At 37.6% G+C, this 15347-nt stretch overlaps 1 protein-coding gene across 2 annotated transcripts in view; it reads left to right on the top strand.

The window, feature by feature from the left end:
- Window positions 1–15347, top strand: part of itchb (itchy E3 ubiquitin protein ligase b) — a 33644-nt gene extending 18297 nt beyond the window's left edge. For both annotated transcript variants that reach the window (XM_034144844.1, XM_034144845.1), the window contains 13 exons: window positions 2469–2553; window positions 2706–2834; window positions 4711–4783; window positions 5707–5778; window positions 5970–6058; window positions 6253–6412; window positions 6776–6909; window positions 7802–7942; window positions 8080–8200; window positions 8329–8433; window positions 9266–9362; window positions 9518–9590; window positions 11790–15347. In XM_034144844.1, the coding sequence (XP_034000735.1) occupies window positions 2469–2553; window positions 2706–2834; window positions 4711–4783; window positions 5707–5778; window positions 5970–6058; window positions 6253–6412; window positions 6776–6909; window positions 7802–7942; window positions 8080–8200; window positions 8329–8433; window positions 9266–9362; window positions 9518–9590; window positions 11790–11889 (1379 nt within the window). In that variant the 3' untranslated portion in view covers window positions 11890–15347. The remainder of the gene's footprint in view (window positions 1–2468; window positions 2554–2705; window positions 2835–4710; window positions 4784–5706; window positions 5779–5969; window positions 6059–6252; window positions 6413–6775; window positions 6910–7801; window positions 7943–8079; window positions 8201–8328; window positions 8434–9265; window positions 9363–9517; window positions 9591–11789) is intronic.

A 15347-nucleotide genomic window follows, 5' to 3' on the forward strand; every position in this document is an offset into this window, starting at 1 on the left:
TACACCGGCTTAGGACAGTAAATATGCACCATTCAGTTAGCTAGCACCATCTAGCTGAGCCTCTCATCTATCAAAATGCACTAATGTGTTTCAAAAGAACTTACATTTTTTATTATTTTACAGCTTGTTGTTTAAGAAAAGAAGCTTCCCATAATGAATCCTAACAGTCACCAAGCAAAAAAACAATAAGACATATCGCTGTCACTTTTGCAGGCCAACAAACTGCTAAATCTGAAGTCCACTCTGATTTATTTCAATATTTAATTATCCTCTTCTGGCACCTGTTGGATGGGGGCCTCATCCTTTGTTATTGCAGACACGTTCACTTGATACAATATTCATAACAACACAACGCAGGAGGGTGTACCTTGTTGTACCAGAAGAGTAGTCACATCTCACTTCAAATGATGATATACCAATTAAACCATTAAATATTAAATTAAATACCATTCAGAGCAGTGATGATTTTGAGTGGTGGCTATAGAACATAGGTTAAGGTTAAATACAGACAGGGGGAAACCAAAAATCCCTCCATACGCAAACGTCTCGCAAATTATTTAGTTGAAGGACTTTTAAATATATAATTTGTAACACTTTTGCCAAAAACGTCTTAAAACAATTGGAATCATGTATATTTTGTTGAGTTGTGTATTGACACCAGAGGTGGGGACTCGAGTCACATGACTTGACTCGAGTCAGACTCGAGTCGCATATTTTTTGACTTGAGACTTGCTTGACTAACATTGATAAAAGACTTGACTTGACTTTGACTTGGTATTCATGACTTGAGACTCGACTTAAGCTTGAGACAGATGACTTGAAAGGACTTGTCTGTTTAAAATTAAATATTTGCGTTTGTTTTTGTAGTGAGATATTACGTTTAGTTTTTTCGAAAAACGTGATTGGGTGATTATAGCGCCGTGCGCGCAAACCTGGCAACCCACTAGACGGCAGGAGTGTCAGTTAACATGGCAGCGGCTAGCGTTACTCCAAAAATAGTGAAGTTTGGATTCAAGGATTATGTTGTCGATGACGCTAATAAGAAGAGAACAGCGGTATGCAGGGTCTGCAGCATAAAGATCAGTGACACGACCACCACAACATCCAACTTCATTCGTCACTACAAAAAAACCCACAGAGAAAGGTGCGTGAATGTGTTGTGTTAGCTAGAAAGCTAACGTTAAGTGTAAGCTACGTTAGACTTGGTTTCAAATCGATTAAGCATTGCAAAGAGAAGACAAAACGGTAAATGAACACTAGAACCGCCAAGGGATTCATTTTGACTAACCCTGATACTGACGGGCTGTCAGGAGAGGGAGAGAAAGAGAGAGAGGAAAAGAGATGCCTCGTTTATTTCCCCTGTGTTATCAGAAGTTACTGTAAACTGTTGAATCATGTAGTTCATCTACTTTTAGTAGTTTGTTTAAATGTTTTAATTATGTTGTTTTTGTTTGTAGAAGTGCATCATTCCTTGATTTATTGTAAAATGAATCTGAACTTTTTGATCTGTTATGATGATAAACTGAAGCAATTTCTAAATTAACCCAATTAAGTGAGTTTTAAATCCTAGCTATATTGTCTGCAGTTCTAGGGTTAATATGAATCTAATATGATTGTCATCGGTCTAAATTCGATTTCAAATGATTAACTGTGTATGTAATGAAGATCATAGTGTGGGTTAAATCCATTTTCATAACCACTGTCTTTTAACTGATTTAAATGCGGAAACTGGGCTTATTCATCAGAATTTTGTATGACTTGACTTGACTTGACCTGAGCAATGATTTGACTTGACTTGCTTGACTCTCACCACAGTGACTTGGGACTTGCTTGATACGTGTAGGTCAAGACTTGAGACTTGCTCATGACTTGCACATGTAGGACTTACTCCCACCTCTGATTGACATTACACGAGATATGTTTCAAACCAAGAGGAATCTCTCCTTTGCTCATGCTTCAGTTTTGTAGTCTGCCAGAAGCTGTAATAATTAGACTTTTTATTACGTTTTCAGCCACATTTTTACGCTACAATGTTTTGATAGGGGTTGTTTTTAACTATATATCGTATGTAACTGTGATGGATTTGAATCATTGGACGTTTTGATTTTAAGTTAGCCCAAAAGAGACCAGAGATCATATTGGAATCAAGAATGATTTTGAACATGAAACGTATTAAGTGTTTTTACCAGTTTTACTCACCGTGTTAATTTGAACGTCTGGATCCTACATTATCAGAGAAACTACCTGACAACATAAGTTGCAACTGCATCGGCGAAACACAGATTTCTAATCTAAAACTATTTTATTGAAACCCCTAGTGGCACGACATTACATATTTTGAATTTAAAGATTGTTTTAAAATTGAGAAGGAACCCTAAATTGCTGTCAGTGCTTTGATGGTATACACATTGATAATAATAGTAACTAATTCTTCCAATGTTTGTCTTTTTGTTAATGTGTCCTTTCAGAGAAGAGAACAGACTCCACTGGCAGAGTTTATTTTGTACATCACCCTACGCGAGCAACACAGTGGGAGGACCCACGAACACAGGGGTTAGTATTCATATTTGAAAACCATTTTAGATGAAAATTATAATATAGTGCCTGTAGCACCAGTTGTATGTGACCTACTTTAGTTTGCTGTATTATTTAGGTTTTTATGAAAGGGTCCATCACTAAAGGTTGATCTTGTTTTGTTTTTTCAGTTTGCTGAATGACAAGCCTCTCCCTGAGGGCTGGGAGATGAGGTTCACTGTAGACGGTATTCCCTACTTCGTGGACCACAACAGGAGAGCGACCACGTACATCGACCCTCGCACTGGAAAGTCCTCACTGTAAGTCCTCTGCCATGTTGTTTCTCCTACCTTTAAAATATTCAGACTTAAACATTAACCAAAAATGTGTGCAGTGATGGCACATTTTTGTTGTCCAACTTGGAAGTAAGCGTCTTCTGCAACAATGAGATTTTGGAATATTACAGAAAATAAGATCTGTGGCTAGCAAACAACAAATAGTTGCATGTGATACTTCTCAGTTCAGTTTTTCGAATTCCCAGGCAGCAACCAAAATGCGTCTGGACGCAATCTGATGGACCTTTAACCATTTCGAGCAACTAAACGCTGTACCCTACGTTTTCTACAGTTGGTATATTGAGCTTTTGCCAAACCCTGTTGGAAGTAAGGACAACACATATTTTTTAAACAAAAAAGAGCTTTAATTGCATCTGATCATCTTTTTTTGGTGCGAAAAATACACATTCCAGTTAGTTTAACAATTACGCATTAGCGGCCTCAACAGAAAGTTCCACATCAGCTGCAACCGGTTTGCTTGTTTGCCGAAGAATTCCTCAACAACGCTCTTCAAGGTCTTTGTCTCAGTAGAAAATAAATCAGAAAGCAGATCGTGCCAAGGCACAGTGGGATGGTTAAAATAAATGATATGAGCTTGCAGATTCGTGTTGTTCCCTGACAACTAGAGTAATGCATCAGACCTGTTTGACAGAGTACTGCTGTTTCCTGTATTCCAAAGACATTCTGAGTTATTAGGAAATCTCTAACAGGTCGACACAGATAAAAAATGTTTAGTGAACATCAGTGTCATGAAATACCTTCACGGATTATTGAGGGAATGTTTTCTTTTTTAGGTGATAAAGTAAATCATTTATACTAGTAGGGCCTTCTTGGATACATTTTGCCGCTAACATTCTGGCTTTGGTCTTTCCAGCTCATCTGCATACCATAAATGAATGAGTAACAAAGAAGACAAAATATTTACCTAATGCTAATGTTTTTTTTCCAACCCAAAGTATTTTGCCTGTATATGCTTTTCACATTATTGAAAATACATCACCAGGCAGCTCTATTCTACCAGATAGTACTGTTTACACAGATCTTTGACTAAATGATTCACTGTCTCTGAAATCCTCCTTCTATTTTTACCACTTGTTACGCATTATCCTGACGTGTTATCCTTTCAGATGTAACACCTCAGTTGAGTCATGATTATAAGTCCTGAGCATAATAGGACTTGAGAGTAAATGCTTTGGTTACACTTGTGGAAAAAACAGTTGGGTCAATGTGACAATATGAACTGACAGGATATCAACACACTGGCCAATTAATCTTTAATATATTCACACATTTAACAAGAAGGTCACTATGACAGCTCAGACGTACACCTAGGCCAAATGACAAATCTCGCGATGGTAACAAAACAACAAAAGTGAGATAAAAGCCATGCATTTTCAATGTGTGATTGCGTTCGTCCTTGGCGCACGTTGTGATGGAAAGTTCTGGATCAAGGACTTGAAACACAAAAGGAACACAGGAGAGCTCGACTTGATGGCAGACACTAATACCAAATCCCAAGTATTTATCTAGTTCTAGACAAAACTATTCTCAAGGGAAGAGAGAAAGTGGCAACAGAGGTCGCATGCCTGAACGCTGACTATAGGAGTAGAGTGATGAACTGGGTGAAAGGCAGAGGCCTAGGAAAATGTTTTCCTCAACACACGTTAGATCCTTCCACCAAGTTTCATTACAAATGTCTAAAGTATTTTTTCTGCTGAAAATCTGACGAGCAAACTAGACCAAAACAAAACCTCCTTGGAGGAGATGACAATTGAACAACAGGGGAAAATGGCAAGAAATATACGCTTCAGCTTTAAGGTAAAAGGATACTCAGAATCTTCTGTCTTCTTTGCCTTCACAGTGAAAACGGACCTCAGATCACCTACGTTCGAGACTTTAAAGCCAAAGTACAGTACTTCAGATTCTGGTGCCAGGTAAGAGTCATAACCGTGCACGCTCTAATAGGATCAATGTTTACTTATACTTAAAGTGAAGTTCTTCTTTGGGCCCATATTTTCTTTTCCAGCTGTAAAATAAGCATTGGTAAATGTATGTCTTATTTAGAATATGATAATGTATTGTAATTATTATTTTGTAGTACATTTTGGACATTTTTAGGATAACGTCTTGTTTATTTAAACATTTGTATTGGATTTCTATGAACATTTTGCCTTAAGTTCTGATGTTTATATAAATATCTTAATTTATTATGTTTATCTTTTTGTTTTACATTTTACCTTAATTTTATTATGTTAATGTTGAGATTTTTACTTAGTTTGATCTTTATATTGCACATTTTAACTTTTTAGCTTCTTTTGTTAATGTGAATAATCCTATTTTATCTTTTTTTTTACATTTTGCCTTAACTTCTTATGTTTAAATAAATATAATTATTTAATTATGGTTATCTTTTTTTAGGCATTTACTTGAATTTGTTGTGTTTTATATAAAGATTATTTTATATTTGATTGCACATTTTCACTTTGACTTCGTTTGTTTATATAAATACTTTTATTCTATTTTATCTTATCTTTTTGGGACATTTTACTTTAACTACTTTTGTTTATATATATTTATTTCATTTTATAAAATTGTTTAATTGCTCATCTTAAACTTATGTTTTATTGATGTATTTATTCAATTTTTGCATCTATTTTTTCACTGTCACAAAACCCAATTTGATTCCCCATAATGAAAAAAGTATTCTGATTGTTGGTCCTTTGAGTCTTGTCATACATACTATTGCTCAATGCAGTCCTATTATGTTTCTTATACACCGTGCAGTAACAGTATGTGTTGCCATGTCACAAAGAAATCATGTTTGATGAATGCTTCTGATATTTCCCCTTTTCCCCAGCAACTGTCAATGCCTCAACACATCAAGATCAGCGTAACCAGGAAAACCCTGTTTGAGGACTCCTTCCAGCAGGTAAAGTGTCCCAAACATGACACACAAAGTTTACGTTACTACAAGAAGTTTTGCTTTTACACTTACGATCATTTTTATGATCAATAATCTGCTCTCTATCAATTGTTGTTGAGATTGCTCTTGGCTCTTGAAGGCTACTGTTTAGTTAGTCACTACATCACCAATCTCTAAATTCATTGTCTCTATTTTAGATTATGAGCTTCAACGCTCAAGATCTGCGAAGGAGACTTTGGATCATCTTCCCTGGAGAAGAAGGCCTCGACTACGGAGGCGTTGCCAGGTAAATTAGATAGTTGTGAATATGTAATCCTGAGTAGTGAAGAAAATGTGTTATGGTGCTTTAAGAAAGTTATTTTTATTGCAGTTGACTTGGTCCTCCTCTCAATAATCATTTTGATATTTTGATAAATGATGGTGTTGCCTGTCTGGTTTGAGTCTGTCCCTTTCTTATGACTCTGCTCTCTTCTCTTGCAGGGAGTGGTTCTTCCTGTTGTCCCATGAAGTTTTGAACCCCATGTACTGCCTGTTTGAATATGCCGGCAAAGATAACTACTGTCTCCAGATTAACCCCGCCTCCTACATCAACCCTGACCACCTCAAGTATTTCAAGTTCATCGGACGCTTCATTGCCATGGTGAGTCGCGCTTTATGCGTTGTGCCGGTCATTGTGTCCAGGAAGATTTGTCACGGACAAATGGGGGGAAGTCATGTCAATAGACTGCAGAAAAAAGAAGAAAAAAAACACAAACACCAGAATTGTTAACTATCTACCTCAGCTTTAAACCTTACAAAAAATAAGAACATATACTTCAAATTGTGCTTGGGGGGGATTTTTTCCACTGGACAATATGACACATTTTAACGTGTTTGACTTCAACAGATTTTTTGGTCAAAGTCCGGTAAATACCAGCTAACGGCTAATGCATTAGTTTATAGTTTTAGGGTTTTGTACTGTTCAGATTACAGAAAGGAAGCAAAGTGTGTTTCTGTCCATCAGGCTCTTTTCCACGGCAAATTCATCGACACTGGTTTCTCACTGCCATTCTACAAGCGCATGCTCAACAAGCCCCTGGCCCTCAAAGACCTGGAGTCGATCGACCCGGAGTTTTACAACTCGCTCATGTGGATCAAGTGAGTTTGAGTCGACTTTTTAGATTAACACTCTGAATGTATCAGACACCCTTGACTAGTTTTCAGCATCTTGTTGAATGTACTCTTTGTGTTTGTGGATGATTTTATTTTGTGATGTCAGACTATGGCTCAGAAGGTCCATTGGTCACACAATCCATGGTTAATCCAGGTTGAATCATAAGCCTTTGAGAGTGTCTGAGGCAAGTCCTGCTAAATGAGTCAGACTATACAATAATACAGCTATTTGTAGAAATGTAAGAGCATAAAACACACCTGAAATGACAATGATTAAGCAATCTCATAGAATATTTGCGTTTAATTAATCAGAGCAGCTATATCTCAATGTCAGTTAAACTTCATGGACAATAAAAGCAGACAACTCAAACACACACAATCCGGTCAACAAAAAAAATGACAAGTTTGATTTCACAACCAGAACACGTATTTTACCCAGAAAGGTCCGTTTTAACCTCCATATTGACCGGTGGGACCTGATTTTAATATTAGTATGTTCTTCTTGATGGAACTTCAAGAAGAGCTCAAGTTATTTTAATTCTATGAAACCAATACAAAATGTACCATTTCCTACCAAATCAAAGCAGTCTGCAGTGATGCTGATGGCACACATATTAGACCAATGAAATCTAATCAATTGTATTAATAAATCATGTTCAGTGAGATTAATTGGAACAAAACAAAAAAAAGTACCAAGCGTGGTTAAAGTATTAGCTTTCATACAAAGTCTTTAAAGTTTTGAAAATACTTAATATTAATAGTTTTTCAAGGCTATGGATATCCTTGTATCTGGATACAAAATGAATAGATTTTTAAACATAATCTGGTGTTTCATCTCCAAAATCATATGAATGATCAGAGTGTGTTAACTTTCAAGGGATAACAACATCGAGGAGTGCGGGCTGGAGATGTTCTTCTCCGTGGACAAAGAGATCCTGGGGGAAATCTCCACCCATGAGCTGAAGCCAGACGGAGGAGAGCTCCAGGTGACGGAGGAGAACAAGGAGGAGTACATCAGGTGGATAACTGATCATTTCACTCATAAGTCACACAGTTATAATGTCTGGAGGGTTTTACTGTAGACCACTTTGCAGTGTTTCTGACTTGATGAAGTAGAGTGTAACATGTGCGTGTGCCTCCGCCCCCCCCCCGCAGGCTGGTAGCAGAGTGGAGGCTGTCCCGAGGGGTGGAGGAGCAGACTCAGGCTTTCTTTGAAGGCTTCAACGAGGTCCTCCCTCAGCAGTACCTGCAGTACTTCGATGCTAAAGAGCTCGAGGTAGAGAACAACCTGACACTCTTATTCTTTACCTGAAAGTGCTGCAAGAAATGCAAGCTGGTTTCAAAGTAATTTTTTTAGATTAATAAACAAATATTTTTATTTAAATAACATGTTTTCTGTTGCAGGTGATGCTGTGTGGTATGCAGGAGATCGACCTGGCAGACTGGCAGAAAAACACCATCTACAGACACTACGCTCGCAGCAGCAAACAGATCGTCTGGTTCTGGCAGGTCAGCATTCACCTAGTAAACTTTATTATTAACGTAATGTACGGAGAAAGATCCATAGGGGCCATTTTCAGGCAAAATAACTGCAGAGAAATTTGCATGCTGCACAAATGCATTGTTTTCACCTCATTTAAAAGGTACATTTGTATATTTGAGGATACTAGGGTCACTTCACATTCTTGGCATTGCATATCTTTGGAATGACAGGAATGCTGACTTTATTCACGATGCAATGTTATCCAATTTTTTGTAAACTGACCTCACTTAATAAAATGACCTGTTGTGACCTTTAGGATAATGACAGCCTTATGAAACTTTACAACTGCAAACCATAGACTGAGGGCTTTCCTAGATATATTGATAAGATGATTTTCTGGGGGTTTCGCCCAAAAAATGCGATTCTCACTGTAATGTCAAATGTCAATGGATTTTTGCATGGCTTTAGCAAGGTCTTAGATTCTTAATATGGTCATCTTTGAGGGATTTATGACCATGTATATACATTTTTGAAGAAAAAAAAAAATCTTGCACCTTACCTCTGTAAGAAATTGTATCAGTCCAAAAACGTGTTGTGCTAAAAGCCTAATTTTCAATTTGTTGGTTAGTATTGTGTTTTGAAATCATTGCATTGAAGCAAATCAATCAGCAGTGAGGTGGTTTACCTTTTTTGGTTTATGTTTAATCTCTCTGTTCATTATTGGTAAAAAACAAGAAAGAATACCGAAACCCGTCCTTTCTGTTTACACAATGAATAATTGATGTATGTCTAATGTGTGATTGTATACGTTTACCTGGACCTTTCAGTGTTTTAACCAGCCTGCCTCTTGTCCCACAGTTCATAAAGGAGGCGGACAACGAGAAGAGGATGAGGCTGCTGCAGTTTGTCACAGGAACCTGTCGCCTGCCTGTCGGAGGCTTTGCCGACCTTATGGGTAAAACATCAATATATATGACTTTCTTTAGTTTTAGTTTTTTACACAAGTTTCTAACTAAGATTGTAAAGCTAGGTATCGGTGAGATCTCACTGTGTTAGTCCCAGTTTCTTGTGTATATATTTAACTAAATAAACTTTATTTTTACTTTACAGGAAGCAATGGTCCCCAGAAGTTCTGTATCGAGAAGGTGGGAAAAGAAAACTGGCTTCCCAGAAGTCACACGTGGTGAGTTCATGCAAACTTCACAAGAACCTGCAGCAGATTGACTCGGGGTGAATCAAACCTAGAGGCAGAGGTGGGGACTCGAGTCACATGACTTGACTCGAGTCGCATATTTTTGGACTTGGACATTGATAAAAGACTTGACTTGACTTTGACTTGGTATTCATGACTTGAGACTTGACTTAAGCTTGAGACAGATGACTTGAAAGGACTTGACTTTTTTAAATTAAATATTTGCGTTTGTTTTTGTAGTGAGATATTACGTTTAGTTTTTTCGAAACATGATTGGGTGATTATAGCGCCATGCGCGCAAACCTGGCAACCCACTAGACGGCAGGAGTGTCAGTTAACATGGCAGCGGCTAGCGTTACTCCAAAAATAGTGAAGTTTGGATTCAAGGATTATGTTGTCGATGACGCTAATAAGAAGAGAACAGCGGTATGCAGGGTCTGCAGCATAAAGATCAGTGACACGACCACCACAACATCCAACTTCATTCGTCACTACAAAAAAACCCACAGAGAAAGGTGCGTGAATGTGTTGTGTTAGCTAGAAAGCTAACGTTAAGTTTAAGCTACGTTAGACTTGGTTTCAAATCGATGAAGCATTGCAAAGAGAAGACAAAACGGTAAATGAACACTAGAACCTCCAAGGGATTCATTTGTACTAACCCTGATACTGACGGGCTGTCAGGAGAGGGAGAGAAAGAGAGAGAGAGAGAGAGGAAAAGAGATGCCTCGTTTATTTCCCCTGTGTTATCAGAAGTTACTGTAAACTGTTGAATCATGTAGTTCATCTACTTTTAGTAGTTTGTTTAAATGTTTTAATTATGTTGTGTTTGTTTGTAGAAGTGCATCATTCCTTGATTTATTGTAAAATGAATCTGAACTTTTTGATCTGTTATGATGATAAACTGAAGCAATTTCTAAATTAACCCAATTAAGTGAGTTTTAAATCGTCCTACTTAGTTTATAAGGAAATTATGAAGAGGAACAAATTAAATGATTTGAAAATGATATCTATGTAGGTGCTGGTGCTGTTGGCGGTTCTAGTGTTAACAGACATTTAAATTAAATATGTGTAATGGCAAATGCCATATATGATTTTCTTACCTGGAATTCTGCCTTTTTGAACAGACTTTTTGACTGAGTCCTAGCTATATTGTCTGCAGTTCTAGGGTTAATATTGATCTAATATGATTGTCATCGGTCTAAATTAGATTTCAAATGATTAACTGTGTATGTAATGAAGATCATAGTGTGGGTTGAATCCATTTTCATAACCACTGTCTTTTAACTGATTTAAATGTGGAAACTGGGCTTATTCATCAGAATTTCGTATGACTTGACTTGACTTGACTTGACTTGACCTGAGTAATGACTTGACTTGACTTGCTTGACTCTCACCACAGTGACTTGGGACTTGCTTGATACTTGTAGGTCAAGACTTGAGACTTGCTCATGACTTGCACATGTAGGACTTACTCCCACCTCTGCCTAGAGGCCATATTGTTACTTAGCAAAACAAACTAATTAATAGCTCAGACTTTTGCTTCAGGCGACTTTATGTCATAGACCTTTTCAATACATTTTACACAAAGCTACAAAATACTATCAAAAATGTATTTAAAGCAGTGAACCTAGTGATGCAACCCATTTCTTTATCCTCTTCAAACTAACAAATACAAATGTTCATACCTGATAGGAAAAGGGGTCCAAACTAAAGAGAAAAAAGGTGGTGACATTTTTATTTTGCATCTCTCAAGGTGATAAGTACAAGCATACCCAACAACAGAGTGTAGAAAGTATATTTGTTTTCAGTTAAAGTGCATCTGACAGGCAGCGATAGAGATCACATGACATTATTCCAAAAACGTTGTCGGTGGATGTAAATGAACCACTCTTATGGACTTAAGGAATATAAAGAACCCAGGCATGGAGACAACTAAGCCTGTTTGTAGCAGTTCATTGTAAGAATTTGTATTGTTACCCCCTTTAGTTTGGTCTCTTAGCTTGGTAAGTTGTTTTACTGGGGATCAGCTACAAACATTGACCTCATAGCCCAAGGATTAATGAGTATTCTTTCAGAGTCTTGTACGATGCTCATTCCGCTCTTACTTTGAATAATCACCGTCTGGGGATCAGGCCAATGCCAAGCTGATAAACAGTTAATATATATTATTTTTTTACTTTATTTTCCCAGCTTCAACAGACTGGACTTGCCGCCATACAAGAGCTACGAGCAAATGAAGGAGAAGCTGCTGTTTGCCATCGAGGAGACGGAAGGCTTCGGACAGGAGTGAAAGGAATCAGGAGGCGTTTGATAGTGGGTGCAGGACTCTGAAGGAAAATACAGTGTTCAAATCAGGGAGCCCCTTCAGAAAAAGCGGGTGTTTTCATTCTACTCAAGCATGCACGCACACACTCGTTTGCTACTCCTTCGGGTGCGTGTGTGAGACCGTCGCCTGCATGCTGTTGCTACGGAGCTGGGATTATGGTCTTCTCTGCTCGCGGCAGGCCTCTCGATGCTCGATAAGTACCTGAAAAATGTTGTATTCTTCTGAACCTGAAGCTGCTCCCATCTCTCAGGATGTGCGGCAAATTATGCATGGGATCCTGAAAACGCACCCTCCATGAAATCTGCAGGATTTCCCCCTCCTCACATCATGTAACGGCGAGCAACGGGGGGGCATCGTAGAAATCTTAAAACCAGAAAGGGCACAGGTTCTTAAAGTAGAGTCTCGCAACGGTGACTTTGATCGTGATTTAATTCCTAACGTGTTTGTTTTAAGATAAGATTGAGAGGGTGTGCTTTTTCTTTAACGGGGTTGAAGGCACAATGAGTAGGATTTGTTCAAGTACAATTCTTTTTAACACATTTAGAGTCAGCTAAACGAGGGTGACGGTGCTCGCTAGCAGATAAAAGCTATCCCCAGATTCAATTTTGTTTTGGAAGGAAGTTTATTCTGCATGTCGTTGATATTTTCCTGGCACTATGTCTGCGTTTTTTTCCTAAATCAATGCTTACAATCTGGCACCTTGGTCGCTACATTTTTATGGTAGAAGTTGCCGACAAACGGACAAGTAACGGCAAAAAGAAGAGAAAATCCACGTCTCTGTTCCAGATCCACACACTTCTGAAGTGAGGATTGATTGTTCTACAATCTATACATTTTGGAAAAATCTACTCATTGTGCCCTTTCACCAAAAAGCAGACGTTGTTGCCCTAAGATTGTTTATCGTGTCCACATTTAAAATGATGACAAACGGTGACTTTGATCACATCCTGAAATCTCTCTCACTTTCTCTCATGACTTAAGTGGATTTTTTTGTGACCATATAAAATGATTGCTATGTCGTAGTTTATTTTTTAAAGTGCCCCAAATTAATGCTTAAATAACAGACAATCTTGGTGCTGCAAAGAGATTTTTGCGACATGTCTAACACGCGTAACTAGATCACTTGTTTTTGTGTTCTATAGTATTTGATCTGTGAATCGCTTAATGATTGTGAAAAGTGTTGGAGCCTCCATTATTTTAAAGTAGTGGGAAATGTGCACAACAGAACTTAGACTGACCCTAGTTTTATAGGGAAAGAGTTTGAACGCTGTGACGGGAATGGGGAGTCTTGGATTATAGAGAATTCTGGGAGTATTTTATAAGTTATTCGTGTTAAGATCAGCTTCAGAGGGTTATTTTAATTCACAGGGTGGGTTTGTTAAAGACAAGATCCTGACAAATCTAGTGGGAATGAAGTATTTTAAAATATGTATGAAGTACTTCAATTAATGTGTCAGAACTTTAAATTATTATTTTTAGAAAGCAAGTGAAAACACCAAATGCAAGTCAAACCAAATCTTGTTTTTTCTTTTAGTTTAGATCAAATCTGAAGTGACATTTTGAATGCTTTCTTTGCAAAACTCCACAAGAAATTGCAAGAAAACACATATGTAGCATTTGAAGGAGATTGATGAACGTATTGCCCAACAGCCTACCACAAAATGAACAGGAAAAACGAAGAAAACTCTGTCAAAAAGATGCATGAGGTATTTAAAACTTCAGTTTTTCTTCCACACTTAAAATATAATTTACCTCCTTATTATTTACAGTCAAAATCCATCTGATGTCAGTTTGCTTTTTCAGACCGAGATACTGATTTATAAATGTATGTCTGAAACAATTTAAAAAATGGTGTGTTCAGGTATGAATTCTTACTGTGGTCTTTATGGATCTCATTAACTATCCAGTAATAACAGAAGTGTGTGACTGACAGACACCTCCAGATGTGGAATGAAACTGCAAACATCTGTTTGGTTAGGTTGATGTCACACATTTGATCAGTCACAGAGATCCAGGGAGTGCTGTGGCTCATTTAGAGTGAGTTAAATACACTCTAAATAGAAAGGTTAGGGCGGCACAATTCATCACGTTTTTATTAAAATCACAATATGGACTAGTGCAATATCCAAATTGCAGTAAACGCAATAATATACATTTCTGTTAAGGCAACATATTTGAAAATATTCTGAATGAAGTGGAGCTGAAAATATATCCCGGCCTTAACAGTATTCTACAGACCTATTAATAAAAATTATTGTTCAGTATGATCCTCTTAAAGAAACCACACCATCCTCGTATCACTTTTTTAAAGAGGCCCTATTATGCTTTTTTGGGTTTTCACTTTCCTGTAGCGTGTAGTCGATTTTTGTGAAGTAAATCACAAAATCATTCTCTAACACTCAAGCGTGTATTGGCTAGCGCTCCAACACATTGTACGTCATAGGCTAAGGGGCGGGGACATTTCTAAGCTGTTGACCAATCACAACCGAGCCAGCCAGCCAGCTAACCAATCAGAGCAGACAGGGCTCTGGTTTCAGACAGAGGGTGAAAAGAGGTGCTGCAGCACAGGCAGTATGAGAAAACCTTTTTGAATATTAAAGAATTGAAACTTGTCCAGTAGAGTCACACGATACACATATGGACCTGAAATGAGCATAATAGGAGCCTTTTATTGATAATCGTAATAAAAAAATTATAATTCTCTGATATTGCAAATCATATCGAAAATATAATTGCCAGTGGGTATTTTTCCAAATTGTGCAGCCCTAGCTCAGGTGGTGTTGGTGTGACATAGCAGAGCACTTTAAAACTAAATATCCCTCCCTTTTCTTCTCAGCATGTGAATAATCTAGTCCTGGGCTCTTTGTTTCAACTTGGTGGTGAGATGGTGTTTGTCATGAGCCTTCAGGTAGCCTTATTTCCATTCTCAGGCATCAGAAATCCTTTTTTAGCAAAATGGTCATGGCAGAGATGAACCGAGAGTTCTGAGAGAGTGCACCAGTTTGGAAAAGCTATATGCTGATGACACTTCAGCATGGATAACAACTACTGAGACACAGTCAGTGTAATATAACGAATGTATCATAATGAAACGTTGCCTCAGATTGTTACCCCTGATGCAGAGTGAGGTTTTGATCTGGGTCGAACACAAATAAAAATCCCAGGGAGTTGGCAGATAAATATGTGAATATCATAATTCACCGCCTTTTTTCCCCTCCATGTACAACTATAACCACTGTCACTCTCCTGTATATGAAAACAAGTTGTAAATGGTGTCAATAACAAATGTTCTTTTTTAAAAAGAAAGGTTTTAATAAGAGGTTTATGGTAACACTATATTTTCTTTTCCCTGTTCAATTGCCGATGTACATGAAAGATGTGTAATATAGAAATTGTCACCTTAATAAATTAAATCAAAAAAA

Source organism: Trematomus bernacchii, unplaced genomic scaffold (genome assembly GCF_902827165.1).
Source record: "Trematomus bernacchii unplaced genomic scaffold, fTreBer1.1, whole genome shotgun sequence".
Classification (NCBI taxonomy): Eukaryota; Metazoa; Chordata; class Actinopteri; order Perciformes; family Nototheniidae; genus Trematomus; species Trematomus bernacchii.